Source organism: Leptonotus elevatus, chromosome 2 (genome assembly GCF_054856555.1).
Source record: "Leptonotus elevatus isolate MCC_2025b chromosome 2, RoL_Lele_1.0, whole genome shotgun sequence".
NCBI lineage: Eukaryota > Metazoa > Chordata > Actinopteri > Syngnathiformes > Syngnathidae > Leptonotus > Leptonotus elevatus.
In genome coordinates this window covers 12,372,470-12,388,972 of record NC_141240.1, presented here as the reverse complement: position 1 = coordinate 12,388,972, position 16,503 = coordinate 12,372,470, and the positions used below count along the sequence as shown (strand labels likewise).

The 16,503-nt window shown below is 38.4% G+C and overlaps 1 protein-coding gene and 1 long non-coding RNA gene across 7 annotated transcripts; one reads left to right on the top strand and one right to left on the bottom strand.

The window, feature by feature from the left end:
• Positions 1 to 113: 113 nt before the first annotated feature.
• Positions 114 to 12,046, bottom strand: tmem269 (transmembrane protein 269). Of its 6 annotated transcripts, XM_086067406.1 has the most exons (8): positions 11,927 to 11,985; positions 11,328 to 11,374; positions 10,722 to 10,771; positions 9,264 to 9,411; positions 7,535 to 7,632; positions 6,283 to 6,426; positions 3,206 to 3,403; positions 114 to 2,088 (listed from the first exon to the last, which is right to left on the bottom strand). In XM_086067406.1, exons 4-8 carry the CDS (start codon positions 9,302 to 9,304, stop codon positions 1,973 to 1,975), a joined length of 597 nt encoding a protein of 198 aa, XP_085923532.1. In that variant the 5' UTR covers positions 9,305 to 9,411; positions 10,722 to 10,771; positions 11,328 to 11,374; positions 11,927 to 11,985; the 3' UTR covers positions 114 to 1,972. The 6 variants fall into 6 exon arrangements, with proteins under 6 accessions (XP_085923532.1, XP_085923530.1, XP_085923529.1 ...); XM_086067404.1 differs by lacking the exon at positions 10,722 to 10,771 and having other exon boundaries at positions 11,927 to 12,046; XM_086067403.1 differs by having other exon boundaries at positions 9,264 to 10,771; positions 11,927 to 11,969.
• Positions 12,047 to 13,701: 1,655 nt separating this feature from the next.
• Positions 13,702 to 15,142, top strand: LOC147178453 (uncharacterized). Its single transcript, XR_015094159.1, has 2 exons — positions 13,702 to 14,136; positions 14,833 to 15,142. It is a non-coding gene; the product is annotated as an uncharacterized LOC147178453 (long non-coding RNA).
• Positions 15,143 to 16,503: the final 1,361 nt, after the last annotated feature.

Below are 16,503 nucleotides of genomic sequence, written 5' to 3'. Positions count from 1 at the left end.
CATTGCCTGAACTTGCAGATACAGTACCATACTTTTACAGTATGTCAATCAAATCAATATCTATTAATTACTTGAAGTGAAGATCTGGTGAGTAACCACAATAGACAAGTATATTGTGTTTGTATTTTTTTTAATTCATCATTTGTTTTGCAGTAGCAGCCATTTCTGCAGATGGATTAAAACGTGACTTTGCAACAGTAACACAAGCAGCATCTATTAATAATAACCAAAATACAATTTGGTTCAGTGATTTAGAAGTTCTCACTGATGGCTAACTCGAAACCTCCATGAATAATTGTGGTTAAGTTTGTATCTATACTGTGTACTGAATACTCTTTTTTTGTAAGGTATGGTACAATGTAGTGACCAAAATGTTTTTGTTGTTGTAATCGTGTGTCATATCTATATTTCTCTCTTCATATACTACCCACACAAAGCTACTGTAAATGCATCTATGAACACAGTTGTACAAATTTAATTTACTCAACAGATTTTTGCTTTTTTTTTTTTTGCTTTTTTTTTTTTTTGCTTTTTTTTTTTTTACAAAGCAAGTCAAAAAGACAAGAAAGCTTGATGAAGTAAATATTTGACTTACCACGTAAACCGTTCTTGTTGAATACTAATTTATACTTGTTTTCAAAAGTTTGAAGACAGCCATGGCTTAACAGAAGAAACAACTCTAATGAAGATGACTGAAGACTTTCACGGAAGGAATGTGGATGATAAACTTCTTGTGCTTATAGACTATCATGGAATGAGGTCAGATTGCGTGTTGCCTTTTGCTGCACTCTATTCAATTGTCACTCAAAATAAAAACAACACTTCACACTGTACAGTTGCAGTCAGAGAGTATGACTTTCAGACAATCCAGTGTGGATTTACAATACAGAATCCTAGAACAGAGGACACAAGAAATCAAAATTTTGCATATCCCTAAATCAGATGACAGGGGAAAAGAAATTCACTTACAGTGACACAAAAAAAAAACAAGCAAGAATAATGTTGACAGAATATTCAAAGGTGTGATCAAACAAATGTTGTAGTAGATAGTGCTGAAAGGGGGGTTGCCACTTTATTTTATTTTTTTATCATTTATTGTCCTATTTGTTAAAACTGTCATTTTGATTTGATAGTAAAAAATAAAAAATAATAAAACTCAAAACCGATAACATTTAGTTATAGTGCCTTCCTGGGGTAACAAGGTCACAGGTCAGCTGTAGGGTGTGGGATGTGGGATGTGTCTGCTATGAGTGCACAACAAATGATTGACAATCTCATGCCCTCTGTCTTTGATTGGTTGTTTGTTTTCTCAGGTGTGGCGGGTTCTTGCTAGTCACACAGAAGGCACAAGATGGGGCCAGAGATGGCTGTTTTTCCCCCCAGTGATCACATTTATCGTTTGTTACCATCAGTTCATCAAGACAGCATTGACAAAAAAGTGTTTTGTTTTGTTTTTTTAAAATGAAAATTGCAACCCCCACTATAAGCAAACCATGTTGATGCAAATACTAAAAGAAAAAACTAATTACAAAAGACACCAAATTTGTCGCTGAGAATGTGTTGCTGTGGATGTTGTATGTAATTACAGAATACAGCATGTAATAAGCAAATCCGGGCAAACGTGCAAAAGTACAAGAACTGTATGGACGCACACTAGTTTATTTGCCACTCAGTGCAGACATTTGCACAACTTTGTTGGAAAAGTGGATTCAAAATGTAGTCGGGAGATTACATCGGAGACCAAACAAATGACAAATACTTTTGGGGTGTGGGACAAAGCTTGTCTTATTCACCTTTTGTGAAAGTACAGCACGAGAGTTAATCCGGTCAGTCTTTCTCATCTGGATTCTCCCTCCGAGGCGTCACATCCAACAATAATACTTTTTTTGAAAAGGTAGTGCTTAAATACTGTAGTGTTAGTTAGTGAGGAATGAGCTCGGAGCTTTCATGGCAGTCTAGAAGTGCCCACTTCTCACTTCAACATTTTGCTGCTCCATAGGGATGTTGGGAACAAAATATAGGAGATGGACCACAGTAGGTAGTACACACAAGGGGGGAGGAAGAATGAGCAGAACAACATGATCACTCCTAAAGATGGGAGATGACAAGTGGGATGGGGGGGGGGGGGGATAATTTAGTTAAGAGAGGACATGTGTTGTCAGTCAAGAAAGACATCAAGTGAATATCAAAACAAAGGTATCCCAACAAGTTAAGCAGATGCATTTTCACATTTCAAATAGGATTTTTATATGTCAAAATTGTGTGTAAAAATGCCTCCCTATTCTTATCGCTGTATTTTTGTTGTTGTTGATTAATTTCCTTGGTAACACATCTATCTCAAAGTGATTGGTTGGCCAATATATTCAATAAAGAGGAAAAATGCAACATTAGTACTAGTACGGTACAATATTTTATAAATCTAATGAACAAAATTATGTTTTTTTTCTGATTCATATTGCTGCTCTAATATAACATGGTAATACAAGCTTTACTTTGATATACTGTGCAAAGATAATATTTGAAGTTGCAACTTAATTTGGCAGTTTAAATACCAAAGTATATTCTTTTCTGATTTTGAAAGTTAAAAGGTAAGTCAAACCCGCCCCCCCCCCCAAAAAAAAATCTTAACAATATGTTCTATGCAGCCCCACTAGTCTAAATATGGTTTTCTGGTTAATATTACGTCAGTGGAATATGAGTTAAGCAGCAAAATCCAGCAGTTTCTATCAATATCAGAAGGCGGCTTACGTAACAACCAATCACAGCTCAGCTTCAGAAAACAGGTGAGCTGTGATTGGCCGTTGCCTGAGCCCTGAACAACTGTGATGTCATCTTCAGTCGACAGCAAGTGGCAAAATGGATGGATAAACACGGCTGGATTTTGCTGCATAACTCATATTCCACAAATTCAATCAGAATGTCATGTTTAGACGAGTAAGATCGCACATAACATATTATTGCCAAGAAATGTTTAAGGTTGACTTCCCCTTTAAAGAAAAAGTTTGAGGCTGCTGGGGTCAAAAGTCAGCATGTAATTGTGCTCAATGCTAAGAGCATTGTACAGGGACAACAAAATAATATCTTCAACAATTCCACTTAGCAATTCACTATTCATTGTACTGAATTAACATAGCATGCCCATCACATTGCAATACTGTAAAATAGTCACATTGCATTGAAAGCAATAAGAAAAGAATGACCTTACCCCCAGCATAGACGACTTTCTTCCAGGCCTGGGACTCCAGTACTCGGTCGTGAGGGTAGAAAGTGTGACTAATCATGAAGAGGATCATGGCCACAGCGATGACTCGCAGCATGGCGTTGTTGCTGCCCAGCAGCGAGGCACTGGCGAGGACGGCCGCGGAGTAGATGCATGGCAGTCCACGATACATGAACGGGATCCCTGCAGACCAAGAAGAATGCTCGAGTTGAGGGGCTTCTAAAAAATTGTGTGCGGGAACACCTGCTTGGATCCATTTCTTTGCTGTTCTTTTCACACTTGCCATGGCTATGGACTGTTAACCTTAAGCAAGCCCTCCACTCTTATTCATGTTCATAATGGGCTAATCTTCATTCCTCTTTTCCACCTGCTCCTTGTTACCACAATGTCATCTGCATTCCAGTTTATATTACTCTCTCAGCCTATCCACAACCACTGCTAACAGGAAGAGGCGCAGAGCTGATTTGTGATGCAATACCAGTACCATGGAATAGCTTATGAACGTTACTAAAAGAGCGTACGGTGCAAGAACATCATAGGTACATTAAAGGAATAACATAGATTTAAAAACATTTCCACCCTATTGATATGCTTTAAATCTCTATTCATTCCTATTATTCACTGATTAAAGAAAAAAAAAAAAAGATACCAGCAAATCGTAGAACTGTATTATACACAATTACAGACAAAAAAAATAGCTCCTTTTTTGGGGGGTGCTTATTATACACGGGTGCGTGTAATTCACAGGATTTTATATGGAGGTAAATTTGGTGCAAAACTAACTTGTGCAAAAAATGTGTACCTGTAGAAAAAAGTCTAAATTTGTATCTGTAAAAGTCGTGATTTGTATCTGTAAAAAAAATGTGTGCCTGTAAAAAAAAAATTGTGTCTGTAAAAGAAATTTGTACCTGTAAAAAAAAAATGTGTATGTGTAAAACAAATTTGTATCTGTAAAAACAAATTTGTACCTGTAAAAGTCATGATTTGTATCTGTACAAAAAAAAATTTGTACCTGTACAAAAAGTATAAATTTGTATCTGTAAAAGTTGCGATTTGTACCTGTAGAAATGACAACTTGTAGTCAAAGAAGTCGCCACTAGGAGTCACAAGTGTTTTTTCTGCTGCTGTTCAGTGACGTGAGTTTTGCCCCATTTGTCGCGCTACAAATGGAGCAAAACTAATTTGTACTTGTAGAGCGCCGTGATTTGTACTTGTAAAGAAGGGGGCGGGCTCTGGTGTAATGAAGGGTTGTTTTGACCAATCAAGTGAGAAGGATTTGAGCGGATTGGAGCGCAACCTCATTGGTTTAGCGAACGACGGTGGCGGGACTCGCGGAAGGATACAAGCAGGACACATCGTCGCCAACCAACATACATATTAAGAATACTTCTTAATATGTATGTTGAGGAAGAATACTTCAGTATTCTTAATATGTATGTTGAGGAAGAATACTTCAGTATTCCTAATATGTATGTTGAGGAAGAATACTTCAGTCGACTGAAGTATTCTTAATATGTATGTTGGTTGGCGACGATGTGTCCTGCTTGTATCCTTCCGCGAGTCCCGCCACCGTCGTTCGCTAAACCAATGAGGTTGCGCTCTAATCCGCTCAAATCCTTCTCACTTGATTGGTCAAAACAACCCTTCATTACACCAGAGCCCGCCCCCTTCTTTACAAGTACAAATCACGGCGCTCTACAAGTACAAATTAGTTTTGCTCCATTTGTAGCGCGACAAAACTCACGTCACTGAACAGCAGCAGAAAAACCACTTGTGACTCCTAGTGGCGACTTCTTTGACTACAAGTTGTCATTTCTACAGGTACAAATCACAACTTTTACAGATACAAATTTATACTTTTTGTACAGGTACAATTTTTTTTTTGTACAGATACAAATCATGACTTTTACAGGTACAAATTTGTTTTTACAGATACAAATTTGTTTTACACATACACATTTTTTTTTTACAGGTACAAATTTCTTTTACAGACACAAATTTTTTTTTTACAGGCACACATTTTTTTTACAGATACAAATAACGACTTTTACAGATACAAATTTAGACTTTTTTCTACAGGTACATAGAGGTACATACAGGTCATATATTTTTCTTCCACCCCAGACGTGCTCATGCAGTGACCGTAACGCCTTCTGACCTTCGCGGTGCTTCTAATGCTGCATTCGAGGAAAGTCGGATTTTTCCGACTTCAAACCAGGAAGTGAATAACGGAACGCCCCCTTGAACTCGGAAATCCCACTTGTGAAATCGGGGGAAAACGTACCCTGACTTCACCGCCCGACTATAATGTGATGTCTCTTTACAATGGCGACCACTATGTATAACACATACATGAATGGTAAAACACAATTTACTTAACTTCACGTAACACAACGTACGTGACAGTATGCTGCGATCTCTCTACATGAAATGACACGGTGAACTACTTAACTGTATGGAATGCTTATGAAATAAGATAAATACATAAATTAAGCAAAATTGCAATGAAGCAAGTTTGCTAGAGGTAAAAAAAAATATATATATATATATATATATATATTTTGAGGGCCAAAACAAAAAGCAATTTATTATCACTATCCGCCATTTTGGTTGTTTACTTTTGCCTCAACCACTTTCAGGTCGGAACTGGGAAAAGCCAACTGGGATCATTACAACTTCCGACCGTCCTCGAATGCAGCAAAATAACATCTGCGGTTCTCTTCCTTGGCATGAAACCTCATGAAGCTCACAAATACCCACTTCTGTTTCCCATAACTTCATTAAAAGGTTAATGATTTTTATTCAGTTCAAGTACTTTCAGTATATTTAATTGCCCTTAAGATAATCAGGGATCTATTGGAAACATTTATATTTACAAAAACAAAAAACTTTGCCCCTTCTCCCCTTTAGCACAACCAAAAATTCATTTGCGCTGTATGGAGGCATCCCATATTTATTAAAAACCATGCCTGAAGAATGTGGACACAAACACCAAAAACTATGGCAACTGGTATACGCGCTCAAAGCATGTTGGGAAGCCAGGCGCAGTTCCAGACACTCACCGCTTGAAAAGAAACAGAGTCGAACAAAAACCGAGAGGACGTAACACATGCAGAGGATGTTATCCAACAGGTCAGGTGTCCTCAGGAGCAAGGATGTGGCGATCCCAAATGTAGTGAAATCTGCAAAGTCATCCAGCTTCGCACCTTGTGGAAGAAAGGGGGACAGAAAAGAACAGTTGCATAAAGCAATTATTGGTATTTCTTGAACAGAAAGTTCCGCATGGTCATCTGCAATGTGGGAATTTCAGTGTCAGCGGCCATTCAGCAAACAACATTCTCCACTCTTTATCCCTCTGGAGAAGCGCACGTGCATTTGAGCGGACGAGGAAGAGGCGAGTCGGGCCACAGCTGGAATGAACGAGGTGGCATTCCGAAGCCCAGGGTCAACCATTTTAGCAATTTCAGGTATGCAGAGAACCCAAAGCAATGGGATCACACGAACAATTGAGAGGCGATCCAGTGGAATTAGTCTGCCTAACCACAAAGTTCATTTGGCATAAAACGTGAGGGGCAAAACAACATCCACCTGCAAAGTCATGCAGAAAAACACGGCACGGACACAAAGGCCTGTGACATGTGCAGTCAATAATGGATGATGCACCTCAGAGCTATTTTGGGCCTTTGAGGAAAAAGCACCGTTGCTATGCTCCGTGCCAGCTCGATGAAGTGACGAGCTTATAAAATGAGAAAAATGGATGAGAACTCAACACATGAAGGGTTACATTCTCCCACACGAGGAAGCGGGAAAAGAAGTGCAGCTGCATGCTTTTCTGGCTGCTCAGATTCACCCATTGACGGAAGTCGGTCATTCACGCAGCTTGATGTCAGGTACGCGTTCTGGGTTGAGCAACCCAAAAATGTCCCAGCTGACTTCTCACAAGGGACAGAGACATACAACCATTCACAGACTACACCACCAGTGACTGGCTACATAATACTGGATGTAACCATACCTCTCAAATTATTTAACAACCCTTGAATGATTTGACTTGGTGTGGTGCAGTGTTTACAAGAAATTTGATGAAAGCGAAGTTGAAAACTGTAAAAAATGTTCTGCACTAACCTACAGTATAAAGAACTTTCTGTTTAAACCTAAACTTGAATACATTCGACATGATTTGAACGCAATAGACATTATTTCTCATGCCTCATTTTGCGTGAAGGACTTTGCAAGACAACCATATTATTAATCATTTAAGTCTCCATTTGAAGTTGACCTTTGGCATGCTATGGACAACAACACTCCACTTACCGAGGGCAGAACAGGCGCCAAGTTGCCTGGCAACCGCTCCGTCTGCCAAATCCAGCAGGTAGCCAATCAGAATCAGCCAACATGCTGTGTGGTGATGCCTGAACAAAACACAGTTATTTGATGGGAGAAGCATGCAAGAGGATATGTGAATGTTCAACGGAAGTCACTTGACCTGACTTATTCTGGCTTTTACAGACACTGGAACTTGCTTTCAATGTTTGGGGTGACCTAACTCAGATAATCCCTGAGGGGCAAAAAGCAACACTAAAGGAACTCTAAAATCATTTGGCCTCATTCATTATACATTATAGGGAAGACCAGGGCTAGTTTTTTTTTTTACTTTTTATACATTTCTTGGAATCAATACATCATATATCAACAAAATGTATACCAGATGAAAGACCAAAGTCATTCATGTCATTTTCATAATTTGAGTCAGTGCAGAGTTATAAACCAACAAACAGAGAGAGTAAACGTGTGACATGTTGCCCCACAAAAGTTGTCACACTATAAGGGGTAAGATGTCAAATTGGATTTTGCAACTAATAAAACAAGGACAAAATTATCTTTGTTCTCCTGTTTGTTTGTTTGTAACAGCCACATACGTTGTTTATCATTGATTTTGAAAATGTACCATAGTAATTGAGCAAACTTTAACATAAAATATTATAAAATAGATTCAAGTCCTTAGGAACTGATGACATATAGGTCATAGCTCTCAGCCTCAAATGCTTGTTTTGCTTCCCTTAAACTGGAAATTTGAGATTAGACAAACAACAAACAAAACAAAACAAAAAAAATAAAGCATTTAAACACGTCCTGACGCGGGCATAGCCTACTGTAGTTATAACAACTGGAAAATCAAATTTTAAACAATGAAACAAAACCTTGCAAACTAATTTCCTCACTCTTCAGACTCATCATCCGAAGAACAATTCTGGCATACGTAAACAGAGTTGCCAAAGGTGTATTTTTTTATTGGCCCATTCTTTGCATATGAGACAACAAACTCCAACATGAATGAGACAAGTTGCCCCAAACGACCATGTTGGCTAATACTTGCTCTAGTTTAAAGTTAGCTTAAACCAGAGCAGTGACTGAAGCATGACAAGATGCCTGAATCTCTCCTCTAACGATTCCACGTGATTTGCTGCTAGAATTTGTCTATGTATGACGCCTGTTTCAAAATATATGTAGTTGATTTGTATTTATTTTTTTACTTTGGGTTGTGCAAAACAGATAACTGGGACTGATCTCAGCTCACAATGTGCTATTCTCTTCTCTGACAGTACACAACCCCTGACTATTTATACGAAGAAAACAAGTATTCCACTTTTTCATTGCGCCCTCTGGTGGAGAAGAAAATTGAAATGTGACAACTTACCCGTGATACAACTAGCCGTGGTCTTCCCTACGTTAATTTTGAAAACAGCCACATCACAGCTGGAAGAGAATGTGCACATTTGTGCAACCACATTATTTTAGTTATTTATTTTACTCAACCGCTCTAGAAATATCTTTAAAAGTCATGAGTTGTACAGGCTATAAGTCACATTAATTGTGGGAAAACGTTTAGAAATGATTTATCTTGGTCACATATTTTTATGTCACAAAATATGTTTTGGTGTTTAGTCTATTCATATCCAGATTTGAAGCCACTCAGGCTGTAAATGATATTCTTCAATAGTGGCACAGAGAAAATCGAATGAATAGAGATTCACTGACTCACCCATTAAGACTGCTGAGGATGGAGGCCATGCCCATGACCATGTTCGCAACAGAGAGGGCGTTAGCAGCATTTTTACGAGCAAACTCCTTGATCTGGAGTCCCGTGGCCTGATGACTGAGAAACAACTTGTTGGTGCACTGGAAGAGACCTGCGACCATATTACAGCAGCAGTTAGTAGCCATCCGGGTGAGCTTGTGCCAGACTAAAGCTAAGACCCCCAAGCCCACAACTACACCGGCTAACCTCAGTGTGTCTAAACATGAATCATTTGTCCCAGTTTGAACCAAATATAAGGTGTGAAAAGTGACAATTATTTTAAAATTTTAATCTTAAAAATTTAATATTTGAATTTACTTGCTTGAAACATTTCCATAGGTTACACAAGATTAAAATGAGGTAAACTAACGTCTAATATTATTTTGTGTCTCTTAATTTGCCACATTTGAAATAGATATGCATGATCAAATCCATCCATGCATCCTCTGATCCGCTTATCCTCACATGGTTCGAGGGCGTGCTGGAGCCTATCCCAGCTGTCTTTGGGCGAGGGGCGGGGTACACCCTGAACTGGTAGCCAGCCAATAGCAGGGCACATATAGACAAACAACCATTCACACCTACGGACAATTTAGAGTCTTCAATGAACCTACCATGCATGTTTGTGGAATGTGATATAAGAAATGAAGAGAAGCAAGAGAACATCCAAACAGGTACAGGGAGAACATGCAAACTCCACACAGGAAGGCCAGAGTCCAGATTTGAACCCACAACCTCTGCACTGTGAGACGGATGTACTAATCAGTTGGCCACCGTGCCCCGACATGATCAAATTAAGTTCTTTTTTTTCAGTGCGCACACACACGCACAGTGCTCGTGAGGGGACAAACAATGGACTTTTAGGTGACTACATACACCATTGGCTACATGGACAGTGTGAATTGCAACAACTGCCTTGACACATACCAGACGTGAGATCAATTTGTCTGTTAGCGCCAATCAAAAGTGGTGACCTAGGACAATGTGGCAGGCAGCGGCTCATGGATCCAGTCTATTGACAAGTGCCACTCGAGAATCGATTTGAAAGTTTAAAAAGCTTTCTGCATTGTTCCAGTTTACTGCTAAGAAAAAGAACGTTCTAAACAGGCACTATGGCCTAATTTTGAAGTTTCATTGTCTTACAATGACACTAAATTTAGCAATACTGATTATAGTAAAAGCTACATAGCTACACTTAGTCATGATATAACAGCAAGATGTGACAAAAGCTGACAACAGCTTGCACTGGCCAAAAAAAACGGTCTTTGCCCTCACAGATAATAAATATTTGCTTTCAATCCGTTTTGTATTGCTTTCTCTCATGTCATAGTACTGTCCAAGACAGTGTGCTCAGATCATGACTTCGAAAGTTATAACATAGATTTAAACGTGGCATTATGTAGCCCATATAGCAAGTTTCACCCTGAACTTCCTGTGATTCCAAAGGCAGGGCAGTTCAAGAGACTCTTCATCTGAAAGAAAACAGCGGATGAGACAAGAGCACACAGCCAAGAACAACTTTTTCAACTGAAAGCATGCTTTTAATTTGCTGCATTCTATTTTTTTTGACACAAATTACCCATTTTTTATTACACCTGAAAATATTTTCAGGCACACTGATTTGTGAGTACTTTACCTCAAAAGAGCAACACGCAGCTCATGTTTGAGGGGTGTTCTAGTCCTCGTTGGAAATAGAAGGATAAATGCAAACCCACGAAGATTCAGCTGATTTCAAGCAAGAGTCTCGATCTGAATTGTTGCCTAATTAGTCCAAAGAATGATAGCAAGGCCCACATTGCATAATGCCCTACTATGTTACCCAGTAACGACTGAAAGCCTTAATATTAGGGCAGAAAAGCAACAGGATTTCTAAATAAATAAATCAATAACGGTGGAAGCCATCACAAATATGTAGTGCTACAACAACGGGAACATACACTTAGCTACACGCTTAGCCATTTATTCAGTCTAACCTAAATAGTGTGCACAGTAAACCAGATTAAATTGGTGAATTATCACTGGACCTACCGGAGGATGGCGTCAACAGGATCATGGCTGTCTCTGAATCACAACAGCTGAAAGACAACGTGACAATAAACATTATATTTTTTTTAAAGCGCCAAATACTTTATTCGTAAATAAGACGAACTGCTTTGAAGTTCTACATTTAAAACCTTTTGCCATGCAGACCCCAACTGTTGTAAAAGTGTTCATTTTCATTCCCATGACCGTTACATTTAAACGCCTCTCCAAATAGTTGGGACCTGCTGGTTGAGAAAATAGCGTAGCGCGTCATCAGCGCAAACCATCCACTTGTCGTGTGAAAATACCAGCAGGTCCCTACGCGCAAATACAATCAAATACGTAACGCATAGTCCGAGCTGTCTGCAGGCAAGTGGCGCAACTGCGTCACAGACAAAATACAATCATTTTCGGCTTTAAAAGTGGCATCTTGCGTGACTCTTCCATCCGCTTACCTGGAATGAGCGTCAAAGGAGCACACAAATTAAGAGATAAAATGCCGTTTAAACACTCCCCGAACTATGCGCTCTCTCTTTAGTGCTATTTTTCTTTTTCTACTGTTGTGACCTTTTTATCCTTGTCAGCAGCATCAGAAGCTCTCTTACCTGTCAACGTCGAAGAAGCGCACTGACGCAGCCTTTTAACGCAAGGCAAAAAGCGCCGAAATATTCCACCGGACATGACGTATCCTATGCTTCTACTAGTTTCCATCATGATGTGCTCGGATGGTCAGCGCTCGCGGACAAAGCGTGCAAGAATGTGGGTGGACTACGACAAGTGCAAAATAGGACATGCGTGACATTTTTGTCATTGTACACGAGGCGTAAAAAAAAATAATGAAATAGGCTCCTGCTGTGTATGTTGAATTTTAAGCATTCATATAGCCTATCAAGATCATATTGGAGTGCAAATGCAATGTGTTTGCATTACATTAATACATACATTTGGACATAATATCACAAATGTCTGACTGTGAAGTGTCCTCTGCTGGCTCTATTGCGAATTGGAAACAGTTCACAGGTCAAACAGGTGCCCTAATAATAAAAGGTCCCTGTCCCAGACATATGCTTCTGTCAAAATGGGAACGGGAATTAATCAACTTCGGCTTTATCCCGTCAGCCCTTTTTCTTTTCGGGTTGTCCGAAAGGAAAAAAGAACAAATAAAAACAAAACAAAAAAAAAAGACACAAACGACAAGGAATTGAAGTACACTGATTTGGAACATCCACTTTTAACACCATCGTTGAAATCACTAGGTTCTGTCATGCCCCGGCCTGCTCACCATCCTACTCCCTATGAAGAGTATAACGGACAAGCAGTTTGTTACCATGACGACAAGGAGGGGCGTGACTTCGGGGTGGCTGCTTGAAAAACTGAATGCAAACTGGGAAGGGCACATGATAGAGTAAAGGCATAAATGATATTTTGTACTTCACCAAGCCGCCGAATTACACTTGTCAATCAGTGTTACCAGCATATCTGTGCATGTAGTGCAAGACCACCCCCAGTTTGTCAACATTTGAGCATGTGCAAAATATCACACTCTAATAATGATAATGATGTTGGCTAATACTAAACTTTGCTAACATTGCAGCTCTGCTGCCTTTTTTGGCTCCGTGTTGTGCAACAGCTAGATTCAAGCCACTGATACACAGATAAAAGTCATTCATTGTTAGGAAAAATCGGATTTTCTACACACCCCGATTGCAATGAAGTTGGGACGTTGTGTAAAACAACAATTAAAACAATGCAATAATCTTTTAAAATACCTTTCAACCTATATTAAATTAAATTTATACAGTGCTGCTATATACTAAACAAAATATTTTCTTAGAGGAACTGGGGCATGGAGGTTTGTTGAGAAGGACCTGTTGAGACATTTGGCTTTGGAAAATGCCATGCAAACGTGTCCTTGCATTGCGTTCTTAATAAAGGACTATTCAGATTACAGAGTGCCTTGGATCTTTAGACTGCTTTCTACATTGTCACCGTTTTCCAGTAAGTCTACATTCTTCTATCAGATTGTTATGGAGGTAAATTTGGTGCAAAACTAATATGGAGGTAAATTTGGTGCAAAACTAACTTGTGCAAAAAATTTGTACCTGTAGAAAAAAGTCTAAATTTGTATCTGTAAAAGTCGTGATTTGTATCTGTAAAAAAAATGTGTGCCTGTAAAAAAAAGAAATTGTGTCTGTAAAATAAATTTGTACCTGTAAAAAAAAAATGTGTATGTGTAAAACAAATTTGTATCTGTAAAAACAAATTTGTATCTGTAAAAACAAATTTGTACCTGTAAAAGTCATGATTTGTATCTGTACAAAAAAAAAATTGTACCTGTACAAAAACTATAAATTTGTATCTGTAAAAGTTGCGATTTGTACCTGTAGAAATGACAACTTGTAGTCAAAGAAGTCGCCACTAGGAGTCACAAGTGGGTTTTCTGCTGCTGTTCAGTGACGTGAGTTTTGCCCCATTTGTCGCGCTACAAATGGAGCAAAACTAATTTGTACTTGTAGAGCGCCGTGATTTGTACTCGTAGAAGAAGAGGGCGGGCTCTGGAGGATTTGGGCGGGCTAAAGCTCAACCTCATTGGTTGAGCGAACGACCGTGGGTTGAACTCAAATGACGCCCATAAATCCGCAATTCCAAACAGAGTAGCTACACTAGTTTACGCGTCATTTTGGAAGAAGAGGACGTCCCAGGCGTGAAAATTGCAACATGGTTCAATATACGAACACCGTGTGGAACAGCTTAAACGTTGGTTGACATGCAGAGCACTCCAAGTGGGCAGAAAGAAAGAAGTTTTAGTATGAAGGTAAGATTTATTGTACGAACATAGCTCGTAATCCGGTGCTAGCTAGCTAGCTCATCTCATGTTGTTGTCACGAAAACTGAACACATTGAAGTCACAATTTGTATTTCAAGATTTGAAGCCTACCAGTGTAAACATACGATCAATAGCTTGTACCTGTAAAAAAAAAAAAAGTGGACAGTACTCAGCTACTTGTATTTGACTAACATTATATTCAAGCATCTGTACTCTTACTATCATAATAAAATGAAAACAAAACGTTTTTACTGCGAGTGGATCTTTAAGCCGCTCCAGGTATTTCAACCTCAACCCTCTATCCTCTGTATTTAATCATTTTATTTCATATATTATAATTTATTGATAAATGTCAGTATTTTTGCAATGTATGCTTTGCAAACAGTTAAAATAAAAGGCTCTTACACTTTTAAACATACACATTTGCTTTCAACACTGAAGCCAAATAAAAATAATGCAAATGGGAATGTTTATAAACAATGTCTGTGTCTATCAGTATTACCACTATTTCTGATATTAAGATGTGACAAAATCTTAGTTTTTTTCCTGGCTAACAAGATAAAGCTAAACATTTAACTGATTACGTATAATGTCAGTGGCTGTGTTTTGATAATGACACAGCTAGGAAGCTATGATTATTTTTTATTGTATGAATATGCTGACCCAACCATTCTATTCGCACAGATGCCAGCATGCAGTCAATCAAAGCTACTTCTTGATCAATCGCTAGACGGTGGCACATGGTGTGACATCAAACCTGCTTCAAAGTGGCTGTGAAGTCCAACAAATGAGAATCCTTGATACACTGGTTACGGTTCTGAGATAATTTCACTGCAAACACCTTTGGGAAAGTGAAGAAATTATGCTTTCTAAATGTCTTCCAATTTTGAGTTTGAAATGTTGCAGGAGTACAATTTAATCCATATTGAGAGTTATTTGAAATAGTCAGATCAAATAACAACATGTATCATTCAATAAACAAGATTGTGCATCATTTGAAATGTTTTATTTGATGTCTAGAAGAGCCGTTTCTGCATCCATCCAAGACGAGAACAGTATTCTTCTCACAAACAGAACAAAAGTTATTGATGGAGCTGTATGAGGAATTCAAGACTCACCAAAAAAGGCAATACTGCTGCTATCACTAAGACGAGGGAAATATGATTGGCAAAAAAAAAAGCAGACCGACTAAATATATAAGTTATAATTGTTTTATGTTAGATGTGTATTTCACATTAATCGTATTTATTAATTATTGATTTAATGTAAAGCACCTCAAATTGACCTACATATTCATTCTTCACTGTTACATCTCAACAGTAGCCAAAAGCGATCATGGCAGCAAGTAGCCTATAACAAAATATATATATAAAAAATAAGACAAAATAGGTGTTGCCCATTATTGTAGCCACCAGAAAAAAAGACTGACCACTGCCACAGGTAGATCTGCAAAATAATTTTCCATAATCCAGTTTGATGGAATACCCCCAGGTGTCATCTCCTGTCTCTTGGCTGCTTTCTGATGCTTCAGCAGTTGTCTCCAGCAGTTGTCTCCACCTTTTGAGCAAGATTTTGAAATATATGAGATTCTCATTTAATTAAAAATAAATAAACTAACATTTGACCTAGTTACTTTTGTTAAAGTAGCTGCGTGACAGTGACACTGCTCACATCTTAGTAATACAGATAGACTGGCATTTCAAAAGCAGAATAGCCAATATTTAAATAAGAGTAATGTTACATTGGAAAATGTAACTCAAGTAGAAATTAATAGCGCAGAAAAAATACTTGCACAAATATTTGAGTACTGTGAGGGATGAGTAAACTAAGAGTGTAAGAGCAAAATACTGACATTTATCAATAAATTATAATATTTGAAATAAAATGATTAAATACAGAGGATAAAGGGTTGAGGTTGAAATACCTGGAGCGGCTTAAAGATCCACTCGCAGTAAAAACGTTTTGTTTTCATTTTATTATGATAGTAAGAGTACAGATGCTTGAATATAATGTTAGTCAAATACAAGTAGCTGAGTACTGTCCACTTTTTTTTTTACAGGTACAAGCTATTGATCGTATGTTTACACTGGTAGGCTTCAAATCTTGAAATACAAATCGTGACTTCAATGTGTTCAGTTTTCGTGACAACAACATGAGATGAGCCCAAATCCTCCAGAGCCCGCCCTCTTCTTCTACGAGTACAAATCACGGCGCTCTACAAGTACAAATTAGTTTTGCTCCATTTGTAGCGCGACAAATGGGGCAAAACTCACGTCACTGAACAGCAGCAGAAAACCCACTTGTGACTCCTAGTGGCGACTTCTTTGACTACAAGTTGTCATTTCTACAGGTACA